This window comes from Pongo abelii, chromosome 2 (genome assembly GCF_028885655.2).
Source record: "Pongo abelii isolate AG06213 chromosome 2, NHGRI_mPonAbe1-v2.0_pri, whole genome shotgun sequence".
Lineage (NCBI taxonomy): Eukaryota > Metazoa > Chordata > Mammalia > Primates > Hominidae > Pongo > Pongo abelii.
This window is the reverse complement of record NC_085928.1, coordinates 113,983,327-114,004,771: the sequence shown is the minus strand read 5'-3', so window position 1 is coordinate 114,004,771 and position 21,445 is coordinate 113,983,327. Positions and strand designations below refer to the sequence as shown.

The following is a 21,445-nucleotide window of genomic DNA, read 5'->3' as shown; positions in this document are numbered from 1 at the left end:
GAAACCGTACACCATGTAGGGAGTGGACAAGCTTTTAATCAGAACACCCACCTTCTTTTTTTTTTTTTTTTTTTTGAGATGGTGTCTCATGCTGTCACCCAGGCTGAAGTGTAGTAGTACAATCTTGGCTCACTGCAACCTCTGCTTCCCGGGTTCAAGCAATTCTCCTGCCTCAGCTTCCTGAGTAGCTGGGATTACAGGTGTGCATCACCACACCACACCTGGCTAATTTTTGTATTTTTTTTTTTTTTTTTGTGACAGAGTCTCACTCTGTCGCCCAGGCTGTAGTGCAATGGCACGAGCTCAGCTCACTGCAACCTCCACCTCCAAGGTTCAAGCGATTCTCCTACCTCAGCCTCCCGAGTAGCTGGGACTCTAGGTGCCTGCCAGCATGCCCAGCTAATTTTTATATTTTTAGTAGAGACGGGGTTTCACCATATTGGCCAGGCTGGTCTCAAACTCCTGACCTTGTGATCCACCCGCCTTGGCCTCCCAAAGTGCTGGGATTACAGGCGTGAGCTACCGCGCCCAGCCTAATTTTTGTATTTTTAATAGAGACAGGGTTTCGCCATGTTGGCCAGGCCAGTCTCGATCTCCTGGCTTCAAGTGATTGGCCCGTCTCTGCCTCCCAAAGTGCTGGGATTACAGGCATGAAACACCTGCCTGGCCAGAACACCCACCTTCTTTAACATCAGAAAACTCCACAGTGATGGCAGCTGTATAAATGGATGGAGTGTGGAAAAAAACTTAAGCTCCAAGATTGCCTTGAATTCTGATTCATTCTGTACCAGAAACTAAACATTCAGAAGACACTTGTTCAAGGCCAGGCACAGTGGCTCACACCTGGAGTTCAAGACCAACCTGGCCAACATGATGAAACCCCCTCTCTCCTAAAAATACAAAAATTAGCCAGGTGTGGTGGTGGGTGCCTGTAATCCCAGCTACTTGGGAGGCTGAGGCAGGAGAATCACTTGATCCCAAAGGTGGAGGTTGCAGTGAGCCAAGATCGCACCATTGCACTCCACCCTGGGTGACACAGCAAGACTCTGTCTCAAAAAGAAAAAAAAAGACACTTGTTCAAGAGTAGGGCTGTCCACAGTTAGACCCTGCTAAGGAATGACTGTTCGTTATCTCAACTCCTAATTACAGGGAGAGAGTGTGGTTTGGCCCCACTCAGATCATATATTCATTCTTGATTAATTCAACTATGGGTGGGGGAGCAGAATTACACAGTATTTACACAGCTATCTGGGACTCACTGCTGTTGGTGAGGAGGCAGTCAAGGGGCTGTTGTATACTGATAGGTACTCTAGAAAGACCGTACCATGTTGAGCATATACTTCTTAGACTAAGTTCATTTCCCTCAACACTCCATACCAGAGGCTCTTAACCCAACTGCCCATTAGAACCACTTGGGGTGTTGTGTTTTTGTTTTTGTTTTTTAATACCAATGCCTAGGCTGAATCCTAGACCAATTATTTCAGAATCTCTGGGAGTAGGTCCCAGGTATCAGTATTTTTTTTTTTTAACTCCCTAGGTAATTATAAGGTGATTCTACAAAGAACCACCTTTTTTTTTTTTTTGGAGATGGAGTCTTGCTCTGTCACCCAGGCTGGAGTGCAGTGGCGTGATCTTGGCTCACTGCAACTTCCACCTCCCAAGTTCAAGCAATTCTCCTGCCTCACCCTCCTGAGTAGCTGGGATCACAGGCATGTGCCACCATGCCCAGCTAAATTCTTTTTTGTATTTTTAGTAGAGACAGGGTTTCACTATATTGGCTAGGCTGGTCTCAAACTCCTGACCTCAGGTGATCCACCTGCCTCAGCCTCCCAGAGTACTGGGATTACAGGTGTTAGCCACCGCGCCCAGCCAAATAACCACTTTTGTAGACCTTTGCTACTCAAATTGTCACCTGAAGACCAGCAGCATTGGCATCACCTGGGAGATTTATCAGAACTACAAGCTCACTGAATCAAACTCTACTCTTTGACAATGCTACCAGGTGACTTTGTGGACACACTAAGGTTTGAGAAGCATTACTCCAGACCCTGCTCCATGTGTGTGTCTTGGCATCTAATGTTGCCAAGAAGAAGTCTGAGGCAGCCTGATTTTGCTTCCTTTTCAGTCTGGAAATTTGCAGAACTTTAAATCTTAAATTTTTGTAATTTCACTAGGATATGTCTTGTTGCTGGTTTTTCCCCATTAAAATTTCCTAGAATTTAGAGAGCACTTTCAGCCTGCAGATTCTCCTCCCCGATGAATGGCTTTTTCCTTCAAGCTTGTCGTATCAGGATTAGAACTAGGGTTAGATTTAAGGACACAACCCATTTTAAGATTATGTTGTCTTTCTAGTATGTATATATTTTTTAAATTGAGGTATCACTGACATACAATAAGCCATGCATAAAGTGTAAAATTTGATAAGTTTTGCCATATTATTTTTTTTGGTGTGATGTCTTTCACACCACAGAATTATTTTGAGATTCACCCATGTTGTTGCATATATATCAGTAGTTCATTCCTTGTTATTACTGAGTAGTATTCCACTGTATGGATATGCCACAATTTAACTCAAATGATGGCCATTTGAATTGTTTCCAGTTTTTGGCTATTATAAGTAAAGCTGTTATGAAAATTTGTATGCAAGTCTTTGTAATGTAAGGACATATGTTTTCATTTCTCTTGGGTAAATAACAAGAGTGAAATGGCTAGATAATAACGTAGGTGTATATTTAATTTTTAAAGAATCTTCAAAGTTTTTCCAAAGAGACTGTGCCATTGTTCATTTCCATCAGTATTGTATGGGTTCCACTTCTGATACATCTTTGCCTACACTTGATGTTGTCTCTACTTTTAGCTTTTCTAATAAGTGTGTAATACTGTTTCATTGCGGTTTTAATTTGCATTTCTCTAATGACTAACAATGTTGAGCATCTTTTCAAATATTTAATTGCTTTCCATATATCTTCTTTGGTGAAGTATCTGTTCAAATCTTTTGCCTATTTTTAAAAATTGGTTTATTTTCTTATGAGTGAGTTTTGAGAGTCCTTTATATATTTTGGAAACAAGTCTTTTATAAAATATTTTCAATATTTTCTCCCAGTCTGTGGCTTGTCTTTTCATTCTCTAAAAGTATCTTCTGAAAAGCGAAGATTTAACTTTGATTAAGTCCAATTTATCATGTTTTTTTCCACTGGCTAATACTGTTTAGAATTTGTGGTGTATATGTATGTATATTTATGTGCACCCACATATGCATGTTCATTCATGGTAAATGTTCATTTTAATAGGTTTAGTGAAGGGACAGTATGCACATGTATGTCCTTGTCATGCCATTGTTTCTGGAAATCTAATTATCTAAAACAATTGCTGTGCATAAACTTTAAAGTAAAAATACTATAGGTTTTATAAAATGAACTGTTTCTGTGACAGTTAAAATCTCTGTGCTAGGTGGCCCCACAGTGGCTCCCAATGATTCTCATATCCTGGCGTTCAAACCCTTGTGTATCTCATCCCACACTGGATCATGACTAATCTGAGGAGAATGTATTGAGGAAATCATGGTGCATGATTTCCAAAACTAGGTCATAAAAGCTTTGGCCTTGGCCTCTTGGATTGCTCACTTTGGGAGAAAGCTACATGCCATGTTGTGAAAACCCTCACATGGGAAGGAACTGAGGCTTCCTGCCAACAACCAGCACCCACTTGACAGCCATGTGAGTAAACCACCTTGGAGGTGGATCCTCCAAATTCAGTCAAGCTTCAGATGACTTCAGCCCCACATGACACCTGACTGCAACCTCAGCAGAGACCCTCAACCAGTACCACCCAGCCAAGCTGCTCTTGAATTCTGGGTCCACAGAAACTGTCAAAGATAACAATGTTTATTGTTTTTAGCCACAAAGTATTAGAGTAGTTTATTATCCAGCAGTAGATACATAATATACTCTCCATGGCAGGACTTGTTTTGGAGGTGGTGGATAAATCTAATTCCTGTGGAAGGAATAACTAAAATCTGTCTCCAGGCTGGGCCGGGACACACATCCCAGTACAGGGCAGGAAAGGGCTCTAAGCCAAATGTTAGTAGCCCTTTCGCTAAACTTCGAAAATTGTCTTTAAAAAAAAAAAAGCTATTTCCCTAAAGCACGCCACATATTGGAGTCCCAGCAGCACCTATTTTTTGTCTTCAAAAAACACAATTGGAAAGCAAAACAATACAAACTCACGGGCACATACTATGTGCCAGGCACAACTGTAAATAATTTGCCTATCAATTAACTAATTTAATGAATTAACCGTGAACAGCCTCAAGAGGTTGGTACCACCATCGTAATACCCATTTAATAGACAAGGAAACCGGGGCAAAGAAACTTGCTGCAGGTCACACAACCAGTAAGCGGTGCAGCTGGGTTTCTGGACCTACGTAGTCCATACACATTCGGCCTTCTGAGTGATGGGTCCGACTTTCCCCACACCCACTTTTCCCACTGCAGCGCACCCACACAATCCTGATAGCTTTGGCGCATGTGAAGGGCGCGATGGTCCCTTCATTATCTGGAAGGACACCCAGAGTGGCAAATGCCAGATAAGCACGAATAATACCCAGGGTAGTAACCATTCTGTGAGCTGGCCAGACGTCATGCCCCGAAGGAGCTACCAGGTGTGGGCGCTGCAGGACCCCCGCCTGGGGTCGCCCGCTCGGGCCCGTGTTGTCTCCGGTAGTAAGGACACTGGCGCTGGCGGCTGGGGTAGGAAACCACAGAGACTGGCAACTTCCCAGGTTCCTAGAGAGGAGGGGCATGGAAAACGCACTTCCGGCGGAGGGTCTCAAGCTTTCCCCAGTGTCGGCGGCAGGTGGAATTTCCACGCTTTATCTGCGCCTGCGCCGCGCGGGATTCGCGGTGGGAGCAGAAGAGGTTCGCGGTCCGGGTAACTGATTGGTTTCCCTGGGGCTTGTTCTGCCTGGTTTTCCAACCCCTTTGCTTTGTGGGGTGAGGGGTTGGCGGAACGGAGAGGGGCCCAAGTCGCACAGAGGGCATTTGCGGGGTGCGAGGTAGCATCAATCTCACCGGTGCTTCTTTATTTTCTCTTCAGTTTCACTTCTCCGAACCCCGAGGCAGTGTGTGAAGCTGGGACGCCAGCCATGTTCCAGACCGCTTGGCGCCAGGTGAGTGAGCATCCTCTCCCTCCCTCCCACCCTGCTGATGTCAGGAGAGAGCAGGTGTCACTTCTGCATTCAGATCTTGAGTTGTGTAGGCCAGTGGCTTCCATTGTGCATCTGTCACTATGAGAGGGATGGAGAGGTGAGAATGCCCAAATTAAGACTAGAAAACTAGTGAGTGTGGGAGGATTGGTTGGGATTTGGCAGTTGAAGCCAGCTTAAAAATAAAAATTATGAAATGTGGAAATCTGCATTGTTACATCCAATAAAGACCCCTTTCACCCTAGTCCGCAGGCTTGGAGAAGTATTTATTTCTTCAGTATAGCAATTCTAGTAACTGTTTTGTAGATTCCATTGTATTTTCTACATAGGTCATCTATAAGTAAAGATAGTTTTACTCCTTTCTTTCCAGTCTGGATGCCTTTTATTTTACTTTGTCTTGCCTTACTGCCCTGGCTAGAAGCATTATTTCAATATTGAACAGAAGTGGTGAGAGCAGATATCTTTGTCTTATTTATGCTTTTAAGGTGAAAGCATTCAATCTTTCACACTGAAGACTGATGTTCACTGTAGGTTTCTTGCTTTTTTGTTTTGTTTTGTTTTGTAAATGTCCTTTATCAGGCATTCTCTTCTATTACTACTTTGGTGAGAGTTTTTATAGGAATGGATGTTGGATTTTGACAAATGCTTTTTCTGTGTCTATTTAGATGACCATATGATTTTTCTCTTTTTTTTTTTTTTTTTGAGATGGAGTCTTGCGCTATCGACAGGCTGGAGTGCAGTGGCACGATCCTGGCTCACTGCACCCTCCATCTCCGGGGTTCAAGCGATTCTCCTTCCTCAGCCTCCCGAGTAGCTGGGACTAAAAGCACGCGCCACCACGCCCAGCTAATTTTTGTATTTTTAGTAGAGACCAGGTTTCACCATGTTGGCCAGGATGGTCTCGATCCCTTGACCTCGTGATTCCCCCGCCTTGGCTTCCCAAAGTGCTGGGATTACAGGCATGAACCACCATGCCCAGCCTCTCTTTGTTAATGTGGTGAATTACATTATTTTTCTTTCAAATATTAAACCAACTCTGCATTGGGATAAAACCGACTTCGTCATGGTGTATTATTCTTTTATTAGTACTATATATTGAATTTAATTTGTTAAAATTTTATTTAGAATTTCTGTATCTATGTTTATGAGGTATTGATTTGCAGTTTTCTTGTGATGTCTTTGTTCCATAGAATGAGAAATATTCCCTCCTCTTTAATGTTTTGGAAGAATTTATGTAGAGTTGACTGCATTTCTTCCTTAAATGTTTGGTAGAATTCAACAGTGAAGCTATCTAGGCATGGAGTTTTCTTTCTGATAAGGTTTTTAAGTACAGTTTTGAGTCCTTTGGTAGATATAGGGGCTACTCTGGTTATCTGTCTCTTTTTATTTATTGATTGATTTTTATTTTTTGACACGGTTTTCTCTATGTTACCCAGGCTGACCTCAAATTGGGCTCAAGCGATCCTCCCCACTCAGCCTCCCAGGTACCTGGGAGTACAGGCATGCATCACTATGCCCAGCTTAAATGAGTTTTGGTAACTTGTGCCTTTCAAGGAACTTATCCATTTTTATCTAAGTTGTAGAAATTATTCACATAAAGTTGTTCATAATATGTCCTTATCTTTTATTATCTGTAGTGATGTCACTTCTTTTATTACTAATATTAATGATTTGTGTATTCTTTCTTTTTTTCTGGTCACTGGCTAGAGGTTTATGAATTTTATTCATTTTTCTTTAAGAACTAGCTTCTGGTTTCATTACTTTTGTGTTTTATGTCATTAGTTTTCACTTTGATCTTTAATGTCTTTTTTATATTTATTTTGTGTTAAATTTGCTATTCTTTTTTTAGTTTTAAGGGGGAAGCTGAAGTCACAGATTTGAGATCTTTTTTTTTGTTTTGTAAAATAGGCATTTAGTGCTATACATTTCCTCCCAAGTACCGCTTTAGCATTATCCCGCAAATTCTAGTACATGGTGTTTTCATTTTCATTCGTTCAAAATACTTTGTACATTCTCTTATGGAAGTGTGCTACTGACTTTACAAATATTTGGGGATTTTCCAGGAGTCTTTCTGTGATATTAATTGCATTACAGTCAGAAAACATACTTTGTATGACTTGAATCATTTTGATTTTATTGAGCTTTCTTTTATGGCCCAGAATATGGACTGTCTACCTATCTGCATTGTCTTATATGAATTTAGCCACTGCAGCTTTTTTTTTTTTTTTTTTTCTTTTGAGACAATCTTACTCTGTCTCCCAGGCTGAGTGCAGTGGTGCAATCACAGCTCACTGCAGCCTGCACCTCCCAGGCCTAAGTGATCCTCCCAAGGAGTTGAGACAAGTTGAGACTACAGGTACAGACCACTGTGCTTGGCTATCTTCTTTTTCCTACAGACAAGGTTGCCCAGTCTCGTCTCAAATTCCTAGATGCAAGCCATCCTCCCGCCTCCACCTCCCAAAGTGCTGGGATTACAGGCATGAGCCACCATGCCTGGCCTTACAGTTTTCTTTGGCTAATGTTGTCATGGTATATCTTTTTCTATTCTTTAGCTTTTAATTTATCCCTGTCTTTATATTTAATGTACATTTCTTGAAGGTGGCAGATAGTAGGTTCTTATTTGTTTAAAAATCCAATATGACAATGTTTGCCTTTTTGGATGTTTAGATTATTTACATTTGATACCATTATTGATATGGCTGGATTTGGGCCTATCATCTTTCTACTTGTTTTCTAATGGTCCCATCTGTTCTTTGTTTCCTTTTATTCTCTTTTTCTATTTTCTTTCTTTTCTTTTTTTTCTTTTGTTTGAGACAGAGTCACTGTGTCACCCAGGCTGGAGTGCAATGGTGTGATCTCGGCTCATTGCAATTTCCGCTTCCTGGGTTCAAGCGATTCTTGTGCCCCAGCTTCCCACGTAGCTGGGATTATAGGCACACACCACCATGCCTGGCACATTTTTTGTATTTTTAGTAGAGATGGAGTTTCATCATGTTGGCCAGGCTGGTCTCGAACTCTTGGCCTCAAGTGATCAGCCCACCTCAGCTTCTCAAAGTGCTGGGATTACATGCATGAGCCACCGTGCCTGGCTCTTTTTTTTCCATTTTCCATAGGATTAATGGTGTGTAAATATCAGGCATTGTTCTTTTCAGTCTTTCCAAATGATCCTTTCTCTGGCCTTGGTTAGTTTTCCCACACCCATGTACTGATCTGTATTTTGTTGAATACTCTAAAGGGACCTTCTGCTTATAATTGAGATTCCATCTTTATGCAGCCCTCTCCTCTCTGGCATTCTGTCCTATAAACTCAAGCTGCCTTGGTCTCTTCAGACTCTACAAAGAAATATGTCAGGTTCTGCCTCAGTTCCCCCTTCCTGTGTTGCAGCCTGGAAATTCCTCAGGGTAGTAGCTTAGGGAATTATAGGGCTCACTTCTTTTCTTTCCTGTTTCTCAGGGATTGTTGTCGTTTTTTGCATGATATCTTGAAAATTATTGTTTTTCGAATTCAGTGTTTAGCTGATACCACAAGGTAGTATCCTAAAATTATGCTGTAAAAGATATAAAGATGCTGTAAGTGACTCAGAAACCTAGTGACTTTGTAATGCAGTTGATTCTTAGAATACTGTCACTTTAACAGAATAGGAGCTAGGAATGAAGAAATATTTATTAAATTACTAAAATAGAAAATTAATTGATACATGTAAAGTGACATTTGCTTAAATATTGAAAAATTTGCAGTACTATTTCCTTGCTTTAGAAAATTATTGTTTTATATAATTTGTCCGGTTATTTTGTTTCAGGCAGGAGGGGAAATCCAGCCCCCTTGATTCCACCTAGATAAGAACTGGAAGTTTTCCCTTAGCATTTTTTTTTTTTTTTGAGACAGTCCCACTGTCACCCATGCCAGAGTACAGTAGCACGATCACGGCTCACTGCAGCCTCAACCTCCCCTAGGCTCAGGTGATCCTCCCACCTCAGTCTCCCAAGCAGCTGGGAGCACCACCTTGCACGGCTAATTTTTGCATATTTTGTAGAGACAGGGTTTCACCATGTTGCCCGGCTGGTCTCGAACTTCTGAGCTGAAGCAATCTTCCCACCTTGGCCTCCCAAGGGGCTGGGATTACAGGTGTGAGCCACCGCACCTGGCCTACATTTTCAAAAACACTACCCTTTTACTTTTGCTGTTTAGTCTGTTGCCATCTCGACTTCCCAGTCTTCCTGTGTGTTGTTTTTCCTTCTCTGAAAGCCTGTAGGATCTGTTGTGTATTCTCATTTTTCTGAGATGTCTCAGTTACATGTCTATGTGTAGATATTTTTCATTCATTGTCCTAAATACTTTGTTGGTCCTTCCTTCTCTATGTTGCTTTTAAGGAGATAGAATATTTTACCAAGTTATAAACAACAGTGCACATTTACAAAATCCTTAGCTCATCCTTAGTTCTGTGGTGTGAATTGGGCCCCTTTTTGTTTGCTTCCCCTTCTGCCAGAAGTTGAGTTTCATCTTTGTCTGCTTTTCTAGTCTAGTTATCATTCATTCTCTTTCTGCCTTCTAAAATTCTGTTTATACCTCTAGTTGGCTTTGATTCTTCTCTCTCTCTCTTTTTTTTTTTTGAGACAGGGTCTCACTCTGTCACCCAGGCTGGCGTACAGTGGTGCAAACACAGCTCACTGCAGCCTCAACCTCCCCAAGCTCAGGTGATCCTCCCATCTCAACCTCCCAGGTAGCTGGGACTACAGGCATGCAGCACCACACTTGGCGAATTTTTGTATTTTTTGTAGAGAGGGGGTTTCATCCTGTTGGCCACATCGCCAGGCTGATCTCAAGCCATCCGCCCGCCTCAGCCTCCCAAAGTGCTAGGATTACAGGCGTGAGCCACTGTGCCCGGCCTGCTTTGACTCTTCTCTTGGGCTATTATGTTACTATCACTTTAGTGGGGTTAGGGAGAGAGTGAAGATCAGTACAAAAGTGTTATTCACCGTGTTTATACAGATGTCCCCTGTGCATGTGCACACAAAACCCACACTGGGGAAAGGAGCCCAGAGGAACAGATGGGCACACAGAGCAGGGCACAGTGGAGGCAAACAGAGATCAGCAGATGAAAATAGAGCTGTTTGCTGGGGATGACCACAAAGGGGTGCAGTTACCCTTGGACTCCCCTGTTGGTGCGGGCAAAGATGGCTGAGAGCTGGCCTCATGGTGGAGTGCCGGATAACTGTCCTTGGCAATACCACTAGACCCAGTAGATCTCTGCCCCACTACTTAGCCTGGTCCTCTGCCCTCACGCAGGGTTTGAGCAGGAACTTGTTGTTTTAGGAACCAGTGACCTTTGAGGATGTGGCTGTGTACTTCACCCAGAATGAATGGGCCAGCCTGGACTCTGTGCAGAGGGCCCTGTACAGGGAAGTGATGCTGGAGAATTATGCAAATGTGGCTTCCCTGGGTAAGACATTTCTTCTTGTTTTTGGCCTCTGCCCTTTGAGCGTCCTGGCTTCTTTATTCCTTAGAACTTTGTGGGGTTTCTTTTTTTTCTTTTTTTTTTTTTTTTTTTTGAGACAAGAGTCTCACTCTGTCGCCCAGGCTGGAGTGCAGTGGTGCAATCTCAGCTCACTACAACCTCCACCTCCCAGGTTCAAGCGAGTCTTCTGCCTCAGCCTCCCAAGTAGCTGGGATTACAGGTGGGTGCCACCACACCCGGCTAATTATTGTATTTTTAGTAGAGATGGGGTTTCTCCATGTTGGCCAGGCTGGTCTCAAACTCCTGGCCTCAAGCGATCCTCCTGCCTCAGCCTCCCAAAGTGCTGGGAAGACATGTGTGAGCCACTGCTCCTGGCCGGAGAACTCTGGGGGGTTTCTAATAACTCTGTTGCCCTGAAGGCTGAGCTGCCTGGAGGTTTCTGGGTGGAGAGAGCCCTGCGTTCCCAGGTTTTGAAATCAGCTGTCCCTCCAACCCTGGGAGGGGCTGTACCCAAAACATGGGAGGGAAAGGAGCTCTTGGGAGCACCGCAAAGCCCCTTGTGTCTTCCAAGTTCTCTGAAGAAAACTTGAGATTCCGTTATGTGAGTGTGGGATTATTCTGGGACTCTGTGCCACTTTGTGGAAAATTTCTGTCCTCCAGCAGCATAGATTAAGTTTCTCCCTGACTCACCTTGTCTCTCACTACCTGGCTCAGCAGATAAAGATAAAGGGGGCTGCGAGAGGATCCTGGTTCCTGATTCCCCTTACCTTTTCCTGTTTCTTTCTCCCTGGGCAGCATTTCCATTCACCACACCTGTTCTGGTCTCCCAGCTGGAGCAAGGGGAACTGCCATGGGGCCTCGATCCCTGGGAACCTATGGGCAGGGAGGCTCTCAGAGGTATCTGTCCAGGTGAGCATGAGAACCCACTAGCTGCCTTTTTGGATTGGCTTGCTTTCTTGTTTTCACATTTCATTGTGCAAGAAGTGTTTCTTCTCTTGGGAGACTGTTTTTGTTCCTGTGGAATCATTACATGTGATTCTCTGAGTTCATGGTGGTAGCCTACCTCAACTGGGGAAGGGCCAGTCTCTTTTAAGACAGGAATGACTGTAAGATTTCTTTGCATATTCGTCTTTGCCTCTCCTCCTCACAATCTGCCAAGGGAGACTGTCTGATTGGGCAGCACTTAAACCAGCTCATTTCTTCTCTGTCACATGAAAACATTTTATTTTTCTGCCAGTTTGTTTTTGCAAAGATGAGGATGTCAGCCACCTTTGGAGGAAAATAGGCTTCTGGCAACATGGCTGGCCATCTGCATATCATAGGCTATATTGTTTAAGCACTGACTTAAATAATAAAAAGTTTGTTTTTATAATGCAAATTTTCAAATATATGCAACCACCAGCATAATGCACTCCATGTATCCTTCATCCAGCTTCAACAGTCACCAATATCCTTTGATTCTTATTTCATCTTTCCCCCACAGATACTTAAAAAAATTTCTGAAGCAAAATTTATTGTAAATTAAAGGTGAATAACTTCCTCACTTCGATGGCTATTGATATAAGAATTAAAAATAGGCTGGGCATGGTGGCTCATACCTGTAATCTCAGCACTTTGGGAGGCCGAGGCAGATGGATCAGTTGAGGCCAGGAGTTCGAGACCAGCTTGGCCAACATGGCGAAACCCCGTCTCTACTAAAAAAAAAAAAAAAAAAATATATATATATATATATATGGCCGGGTGTGGTGGTTCATGCCTGTAATCCCAGCACTTTGGGGGGCCAAGGTGGGTGGATTACCTGAGGTCAGGAGTTCGAGACCAGCCTGGCCAACATGGTGAAACTCCATTGCTACTAAAAATACAAAATATTAGCATGGACGTGGTAGCACATGCCTGTAATCCTAGCTACTCAGGAGGCTGAGGCAGGAGAATCGGTTGAATCTGGGGAGTGGAGGTCGCAGTGAGCTGAGATTGCACCGTTGTACTCCAGCCTGTGGGTGGCAAGCCACCCAGGTGCCAAGGCAAGAGACTGAGGGCACAAACTGTTCCAGTATAATAAAATATATAGAATAAGAATAATTATACTAGAAATAGATTATAGATATGATTATATATTAATATTATTAATCATTAGTTTGTAGCATTACTCTTTATTCCAGTATTATAATAATCTCTGTTCTACAATTATAACCTAGGAAAAACCAGGCCATACAGAGATAGGAGCTGAAGGGACACTGTGAAAAGTGACCAGAAGACAAGAGTGTGAGTCCTCTGTCAAGCCCGGACAGGGCCACTAGAGGGCTCCTTGGTCTAGTGGTAATGCCAGTGCCTGGGAGGGCACCCGTTATTTAGCATACCTTGGTCTAGCGGTAGCGCCAGTGCCTGGGAAGGCACCCGTTACTTAGCAGACCGGGAAAGGGAGTCTCCCTTTCCCTGGGGGAGTTAGAGAAGACTGCTCCACCACCTCTTGTGGAAGGCCTGACATCAGTCAGGCCCACCCGCAGCCATCCAGAGGCCTAACCATCTCCCTGTGATGCTGTGCTTCAGTGGTCACACTCCTGGTCCACTTTCATGTTCTGCCCTGTACACCTGGCTCTGCCTTCTAGAAGAAATAATGACGTAAGCTGTCCCCTCTCTCTCTCTCCACCTCGGCTACCAAATAGGGAAGGGCCCCCTGTCTGGTGGACACGTGACTCGTGTGACCTTACCTATCATTGGAGATGACTCTCACTCCATACCCTGCCCCTTTGCCTTGTACACAATCAACAACAGCACAGCCAGGCATTCGGGGCCACTACCAGTCTCCGCATCTTGGTGGTGGTGGTTCCCCGGGCCCAGCTGTCTTTTCTTCTATCTCTTTGTCTTGTGTCTTTATTTCTAAAATCTCTCGTCTCTGCACATGAGGAGAAAAACCCACAGGCCCAGTAGGGCTGGACCCTACACCAGCCTGAGTGACAGAGCGAGACTCTGTCTCAAAAAAAACCCAAAAACATCAAAAATTAGCCGGGTATGGTGGTGTGCACCTGTAGTACCAGCTACTGGGGAGGCTGAAGCATGAGAATCGCTTGAACCCAGGAGGTGGAGGTTGCAGTGAGCCAAGATTGCACCACCACACTCCAGCCTGGGTGACACAGCGAGACTCTATCTCAAAAATACATACATACATACATACATACATACATAAAACATAGTATATTTTTTAATCTTTCTTATTCTGCTTCACCCCTTCTCTGCTTGTGAAAATTTTCTGTGCTCTTCTGCAGAGAATGCCCATTACTGATCCACTCCCAAGTCTTGAGTTTAAGTTGTACCTTTCTGGATGTGACCTCAGGACCCTACGTCATCTGAGTAAAAATATTTTCTGAACAATTTTTTGTGAATGCATGCAGGCTGAAGATTTTATTTAGTCTGCAAAAGGTTTTGATAGTGGAGGGAATATTTCTCTTTGGTTTTCCCTTATTATCATGTGAGTTTAGTAGTTCACTTTTCAAACTGTTGTATTAAACAAATGCACAACCTATGAGACCTTTTAGGAAAAATGGCAAGCATTGTTACCAGGCCCTCTTTGGGACTTACATTCACTCTTGGAAGAGTTCTTCACATTTCCAGTGCTTTTTGGTTTTAAAGGCAAGCCTCCAAACCTTCCTTTATCCTGGATGCTGTGGTGGTTGCCATGCATGGCGTCCTCAACCACTGCATGGGAGCCTGCTGCTTTACTAAAGCCAGCTTGATGGTAGAGATCAGCTCTCTTTTCAAGGTTATGACATGCATGATGTCTTTTAACAAGCATCTCTTAAGGAATCTCAGCCTGTGGGACCTGTTGTAGTACTTGAGCTGCTCAGCCTGCCCCTTCTCTAATCTCGGGAGTCTTCCTCTCACTTATGGATTTCCATTTGTTACTTTTCTATGTTTGCGTCTTTATCCACCTCATTCATTTTTCTCTTAGTCTTTCTGCCCTAATTAACAGTCTTTGCAGTTTTCTGATTTTCACACTGTTTATGGGAATGCCTCCTGTCCTTGCTTGCTTCCCCTCTCATAGAGTTTTCATGTCCCTTGCAGGGCTCTGTTGTGTGGTGATCTTAGGCAGCCATCTTGTGAGCATATTAGAAAATATCCATATACTCAGGGCAAATTAGAACCACTTGATTCTGTTTCTTCTTCAGCACAGATATTGTGTGTGTGTGTGTGTGTGTGTGTGTGTGTGTGTGTGTGATATCAGGGACTGACACTTGTATTTTCTTTTTGTGATAGGGGATGAGGCCAGAACTGAGAAGGAAGGATTAACTCCAAAGGATCATGTGTTCAAAGAAACAGAGTCCTTCAGACTGATGGTGGGGGAGCTGCCAGGGAATGTTTCCCAGCACCTTGACTTTGGGAGCAGCCTAGAGCAGCCCCAAGGTCATTGGATAATTAAGACAAAGTCAAAGAGGAGACATTTCACAGATACCTCAGCCAGGCACCATGAGGCCTATGCAGTCAAGAATGGAGAGAAGTTTGAGAAATTAGGAAAAAATATTAGTGTCAGCACACAGCTCACTACAAATCAGACAAATCCTAGTGGTCAGATATCTTATGAATGTGGACAATGTGGCAGATATTTCATTCGAATGGCAGACTTCCACCGACATCAGAAATGTCACACTGGTGAAAAGTCTTTTGAATGCAAAGAATGTGGAAAAGACTTCAGATATAACTCATTACTTATTCGGCATCAGATAATTCACACTGGAAAGAAACCATTTAAATGTAAAGAATGTGGAAAAGGTTTAAGTTCAGACACAGCCTTGATTCAGCATCAGAGAATCCACACTGGAGAAAAGCCCTATGAATGTAAGGAGTGCGGGAAGGCCTTCAGTAGCAGCTCTGTCTTCCTCCAGCACCAGAGGTTCCACACTGGGGAGAAGCTCTATGAATGTAACGAATGTTGGAAAACTTTCAGTTGTAGCTCAAGTTTCACTGTCCATCAGCGAATGCACACTGGGGAGAAACCTTATGAATGTAAAGAGTGTGGAAAACGATTAAGCTCCAACACAGCCTTGACTCAGCATCAGCGAATTCACACTGGGGAGAAGCCCTTTGAATGTAAGGAGTGTGGGAAGGCATTCAATCAGAAAATAACCCTGATTCAGCACCAGCGAGTTCACACTGGCGAGAAACCTTATGAGTGTAAAGTGTGTGGTAAAACCTTCAGCTGGTGTGGAAGATTCATTCTGCATCAGAAACTACACACTCAGAAGACACCTGTCCAAGCATAGGGCTATCCATAGTTAGGCCCACTGTGCCTCTCCTTTTTTCTCTTTATTTTCATGCTTTTTATCAGTGTCCTCGCTGTCCTTCCTGGGTAGACACTTGGCTTTCATCATGAAATCTTCCTTAAGTTTTTTGAACCTGTTTCCCCAACATGAAGTCTCTTCATGGTTAGAGAAGACCAAAAAACAAACAAACAAACTTAGAAACAAAAGGAAATGTAAGTTAAAGGATATGCTGGGTGCTCAGCAGGATGGATTCAAGGGAAACCTACATTAAGGAAAATTGCTGTGAATTATGAAAACACCAAGTTTGAATAAGAGGATCATGGATTAAAAATGAGACCCTAAAAAGTTTCTAGAGAGAGAAAACAAAAGATCAGAAATGAAAGTGGGGCCAGGCGCAGTGGCTCGTGCCTGTAATCGCAGCACTTTCGGAGGCCGAGGCGGGTGGATCATGAGGTCAGGAGTTCGAGACCAGCCTGCCCAATATGGTGAAACCCTGTCTCTCCTGAAAAAAAAAAAATACAAAAATTAGCCAGGCATGCTGGTGCATGCCTGTAATCCCAGCTACTAGAGAGGCTGAGGCAGGAGAATCACTTGAATCCCTGAGGCAGAGGTTGCAGTGAGCCGAGATCACACCACTGCACTCCAGCCTGGGCGACAGAGTGAGACTTTGTCTCAAAAACAATAAAAAATGAAAATGGCATTAGATTTTTCAACAGCAACCTTCAAAGTCAGATGACAATGTGTATGCCTTCAGACTTCTCATGGAAAATGTTTTCCCCTGCAATTCTATACTCCAAAGTATAAGTATAGAATAAACGCATTTCAGACCCTTTAAATCTGAAATCTTTATCTCCCATGCATCCTTTCTCATATGTGCAACACTACACAAGGAGTAAACCAGTAAATAAAAAGACAGATATATGGATTCCCTATTGCAGTCCGTATGTCAGAAGTCTCCTAAATTCAAAAACGGGCCCTGTCCATGTGGAGCCAAATGCATCTTGGAAGACATTTCTAGTAGGGTGCAAACTTCCAGAGACTTATCTCAGGTTCAGTGTCCACCTACCCTACTTATTCTTCAGTTTGTCTTCACTAGACAGTTGTAGTCTGTGCCTTTGCAAAAGTCAGGATGTATATAGTCTTTGAGTCAGGTGCAAGGCACCATTTGTCTTAAATTTATTCTTATTGCTGTTTCAAGTGACCTCAAAGCAGGCAGCATTTTCTTGCAATTCCATCTAGTTATTTTTTATGATCATGGAAGAACCTACCATTATTGCTGTTATCTGTGGAAATGAGGGAAGATGTAAATGTGTTAGGTTTTAGCATCCCCTCTGGCAGCCAGCTTGATTTTGCCCATTGCAGGAAGCAGAGAGTAGTGATTAATAATACAGAGCCAGGCAGACTTTGGTTTGAGCCCACGTGTTTGTCCTTGGTTAAGTTACAAAAACTGCACTAGTTTCCTTATCTGTAAAATGAGGATGACGGTTAATCTACCTCATAGGTTTGTGTTGGGGATTAAATGCATTAATACTTGTAGAAGTGTTTCAAACAGTGACTACATATAATAAAAGTATTACCTATTATTGGCCGGGCGCAGTGGCTCACGCCTGTAATCCCAGCACTTTGGGAGGCTGAGGTGGGCGGATCATGAGGTCAGGAGATCAAGACCATCCTGGCTAACACGCCGAAACCCTGTCTCTACTAAAAGTACAAAAAATTAGCTGGGCGTGGTGACATGCGCCTGTAGTCCCAGCTACTTGGGAGGCTGAGGCAGGAGCCCGGGGAGGCAGAGGTTGCAGTGAGCCAAGATCATGCCATTGCACTCCAGCCTGGGCAACAGATTGAGACTCCATCTCAAAAAAAAAAAAAAAAAAATTATTACCTATTATTATAATCCTATTGGTAAGTTTTGACTTATCAATATACTAGTGAAACAATTATCAGAGTTCAAGATAATAATCAGCCACCACCCCAAAACTTTGCTTGTACCCCTCCATAATCCCTTCCTCTTGGCCCTTCACAGGCAACCACTGCTTTGCTTTCTGTCACTTGGATTAATTTTCCTTTATTTTTTGGTCTGGTGTCTTTCACTCAGCATAATTACTTTGAGATTCACCCATGTTGTTGCATATATATCAATAGTTCATTCCTTTTTATTGCTGAGTAGTATTCCACTGTATGGATATGCCATAATTTGTTTATTCATTGATCTGTTGATGGCCATTTGGATTGTTTTCAGTTTTTGGCTATTACAAATAAAGCTGCTATGAACATTTGTGTCCACATCTTTGTAAGAATATATGCTTTCATTTATCTTGATACCAGGAGTGGAATGGCTAGGTCATTAGGTAGATTGGTATAGATTAAACGTTTTAAATTTTTATTAGATTTTTATTTTTTAGAGGTTGGTGGGGGGCAGTTCTTGCTTTGTTGTTCAGGCTGGACTCAAACTCCTGGGCTCAAGGTATCCTCCTGCCTCAGTCCCTCTGTCCTACTCTTAGTAGCTGGGACTACAGGTATGCACCACCATACCCTATTTAACTTTTTGAGAATCTTCAAAACTGTTTTACGAAAGAGGTTGTGCCATTGTACATTTCCACTTGCATTGTATGACAGTTGTACTTCCAATACATCTATGCCTACACTTGATGTCAGTTTTTAAAATTTTAGCTATTCTAATTGTTTAATGCTATCCCATTGTGGTTTTAATTTGCATTTCTCTAATGACTATTGTGCTTATTTGTGTTCCATATAACTTATTTGATGAAGTGTCTGCTCATATTTTTTGCCCATGTTTTTATTGTGTTGTTTTTGTTTTATTAATCTTCGAGAGGTCATTATTTATTGTGGATACAAGTCTTTTTCAGATATGTGATTTTTAAATATTTTCTTCTAGCCTGTGGTTTGCCTTTTCATTCTCACAACAGTGTCATTTTTTTTTTTTTTTTTTTTTTTTGAGATGGGGTCTCACTCTTACCCAGGCTGGAGTGCAGTAGCACCATCTTGGCTTACTGCAACCTTTGCCTCCCAGGTTCAAGTGATCCTCCCACCTCATCCTCCCGAGTAGCTGGGATTACAGGTGCACATCATGACAGTGTCTTTTAAAGAGCAGAAGACATTAATATGCATGAAATCCAATTTATCAGTTTATTTTTTATTTTTAAATAGAGATGGGGGTCTCACTATGTTGCACAGGCTGGTCTTGAACTCCTGGGCTCAAGCGAGCCTCTTGCCTTGACCTCCCAAAGTGCTGGAATTATAGGCGTGAGCCACTGTGTCTAGCCTGTTTTTTTTTAATGGATCATGGTTTCAGTGTCAAATCTAAGACATCTTTGCTGTACCCACATTTGCAAAGATTTTTTTCCTAAAATTTTCCCTTTAAAAGTTTTATAGTTTTTTTGTTTGTTTGTTTGTTTTTTTGACAGAGTCTCACTCTGTTACCCAGGCTTGAGTGCAGTGGCAGGATCTCAATGAGTGCAGCTTCGGAGGTTGCTCACTGCAACCTCCACCTCCTAAGTTCAAGCGATTCTCCAGCCTCAGCCTCCTGAGTAGCTGGGATTACAGGCATGTGCCACCATGCCTGGCTAATTTTTGTATTTTTAGTAGAGATGGGGTTTTGCCATGTTGGCCAGGCTGTTCTCGAAATCCTGACCTCAAGTGATCTGTCCACCTTGGCCTCCCAAAGTGCTGGGATTACAGGTGTGAGCCACCGCACCTGGCCAAACGTTTTATAGTTTTAGGTTTTACATTTAATTCTATCATCTATTGAGTTAATTTTTGTCTGAGGCATGGATCCAAGTTTTTTTCTTTTTCTTCATATAAGTATCCTATTGTAGCACCATTTTTTTTTTCTTTTTTAAGAGATGGGTCTCACTATGTTGCACAAGCTGGAGTGCAGTGCTATTCACAGGCATGATTACAGTGTACTGTACCTTTGAATTCCTGGTCTCAAGTGATCCTCCTGCCTCAGCCTCCTGAGTAGCTAGGACTACAAGTCTATGCCACTATTGCCTGGCCTGTAACACCATTTTTTGAAAAAAGTTCCCCCACTGAATTGCCTTTGTACCACTGTTGTGAAGCAGAAGTCCATATATGTATGGGTCTATTTCTAGATTCTGTTCCATTGATCTGTTTGTCTGTCTTGATGCCATTAAGGCACTGCCTTTATTATTATAGTTATCTAATAAGTGTTGAAATCTAATAAGTGTTGAAGTCATATTCTTTGTCAAGGTGTTTTGGCCGTTAGAGGTCCTTTGCATTTCCATATGAATTTTAGAATCAGTTTTTCAGTTTCTACAAAACACCTCCTGGGAGTTTGATTGGGATTGCATTGAATATAATGATCAACTTATGGAGAATTGACAAATATATAGAGTCTTTTGACCCATGGACATGGTAGATCTCCCCATTTATTTAGATATTTATTAATTTCCTTCAACAATGTTTTGTAATTTTTACTGTGCAGAGCTTTCACACTTTTCCTCAGATGCATCTAAAAATTTCATCTTTTTCATGCGTAAGTACTTAATAACTTATGATACTTGTAATAATAAACAGTAAATTTCCAGTTTTTGCTGACGTATAGAAATTGAATTGGTTTTATTTATTAACCGCGTATCCTGCAACCTTGCACAACTCACTTATTGGTTCTAGTAACGTTTTATAGATTCCATAGGATTTTCTAACATTGAGAATCGTGTTTGCAAATAACAGTTTTACTTCTTCCTTTCAAATTCTGGATGGTTTTTTATTTCTTGCCTTATTATAGTGGCTAGTGGGTGGGGATAGTGTGTTTTTAGGGAGAGCTAATCTCTCTGGCATTGATCAGGTGAGAGACATTCAGCTCCAGAGACTTTAATTTTGCTGTTATGTGAACCGACTCACAATTGCAAAGTCTGAAGTTTCCCATATCTTTTGGTTCACTTTGCCCTTTAGCTTCCTCTAGGCAGCACTGCCTATAGTTTGTTTCTGTTGAGGCTGTTCTGGAAAAGAATGGGCCTCTTGTAGCATGGTCCCAATTTTCTCCTCTGACTGCTCATGATTCCTGTCATGGTTCCAACCTGGGGATTTTAGGCACTTAGCCTTGCCTACCAAAACTTTCATCTCTTCTCTCTGCACCATAATACCAAATGGAGGAGTTACATGTCCAATCTTGTTCCCTCTAGTTAGTTCAAGTTAGAACTAATTGTAATAACTGTCTTATACTCTTTAGAGTTTGTGGTGTAAAAATGTGTATGTGTATGTACACCAATATATGTGTGTCCATTTCTCTAGATTCATGGTAGATACTCTTTTTGATAGGCTTAGAGAAGGGGCAGTATATAAATATATGTTCTAATGCTATTGTTCTTGGAAATCTAATTCATCTATTTAAAAGAATTGTGCTTCATAAATGTTACAATAAAAGTACTATAGATGATAGAAAGGACCATTTCTGTGGTAGGTAAAAAATGTGTTTAGCCAGCTCCCAAAATGGTCCCCAGTGATTCTCATTCTGGCATTCACACCCTTGTGTATCCAACACTGAATCAT

The 21,445-nt window shown here is 42.3% G+C and overlaps 1 protein-coding gene across 3 annotated transcripts; it reads left to right on the top strand.

The window, feature by feature from the left end:
- Positions 1-1,575: 1,575 nt before the first annotated feature.
- ZNF620 (zinc finger protein 620) lies at positions 1,576-17,820 on the top strand. Of its 3 annotated transcripts, none has more exons than XM_024244042.3 (5): positions 4,833-4,916; positions 5,095-5,167; positions 10,517-10,643; positions 11,454-11,567; positions 14,910-17,820. In XM_024244042.3, the coding sequence occupies exons 2-5, from the start codon at positions 5,144-5,146 to the stop codon at positions 15,911-15,913; spliced, it is 1,269 nt and encodes a 422-aa protein (XP_024099810.3). In that variant the 5' UTR covers positions 4,833-4,916; positions 5,095-5,143; the 3' UTR covers positions 15,914-17,820.
- Positions 17,821-21,445: the final 3,625 nt, after the last annotated feature.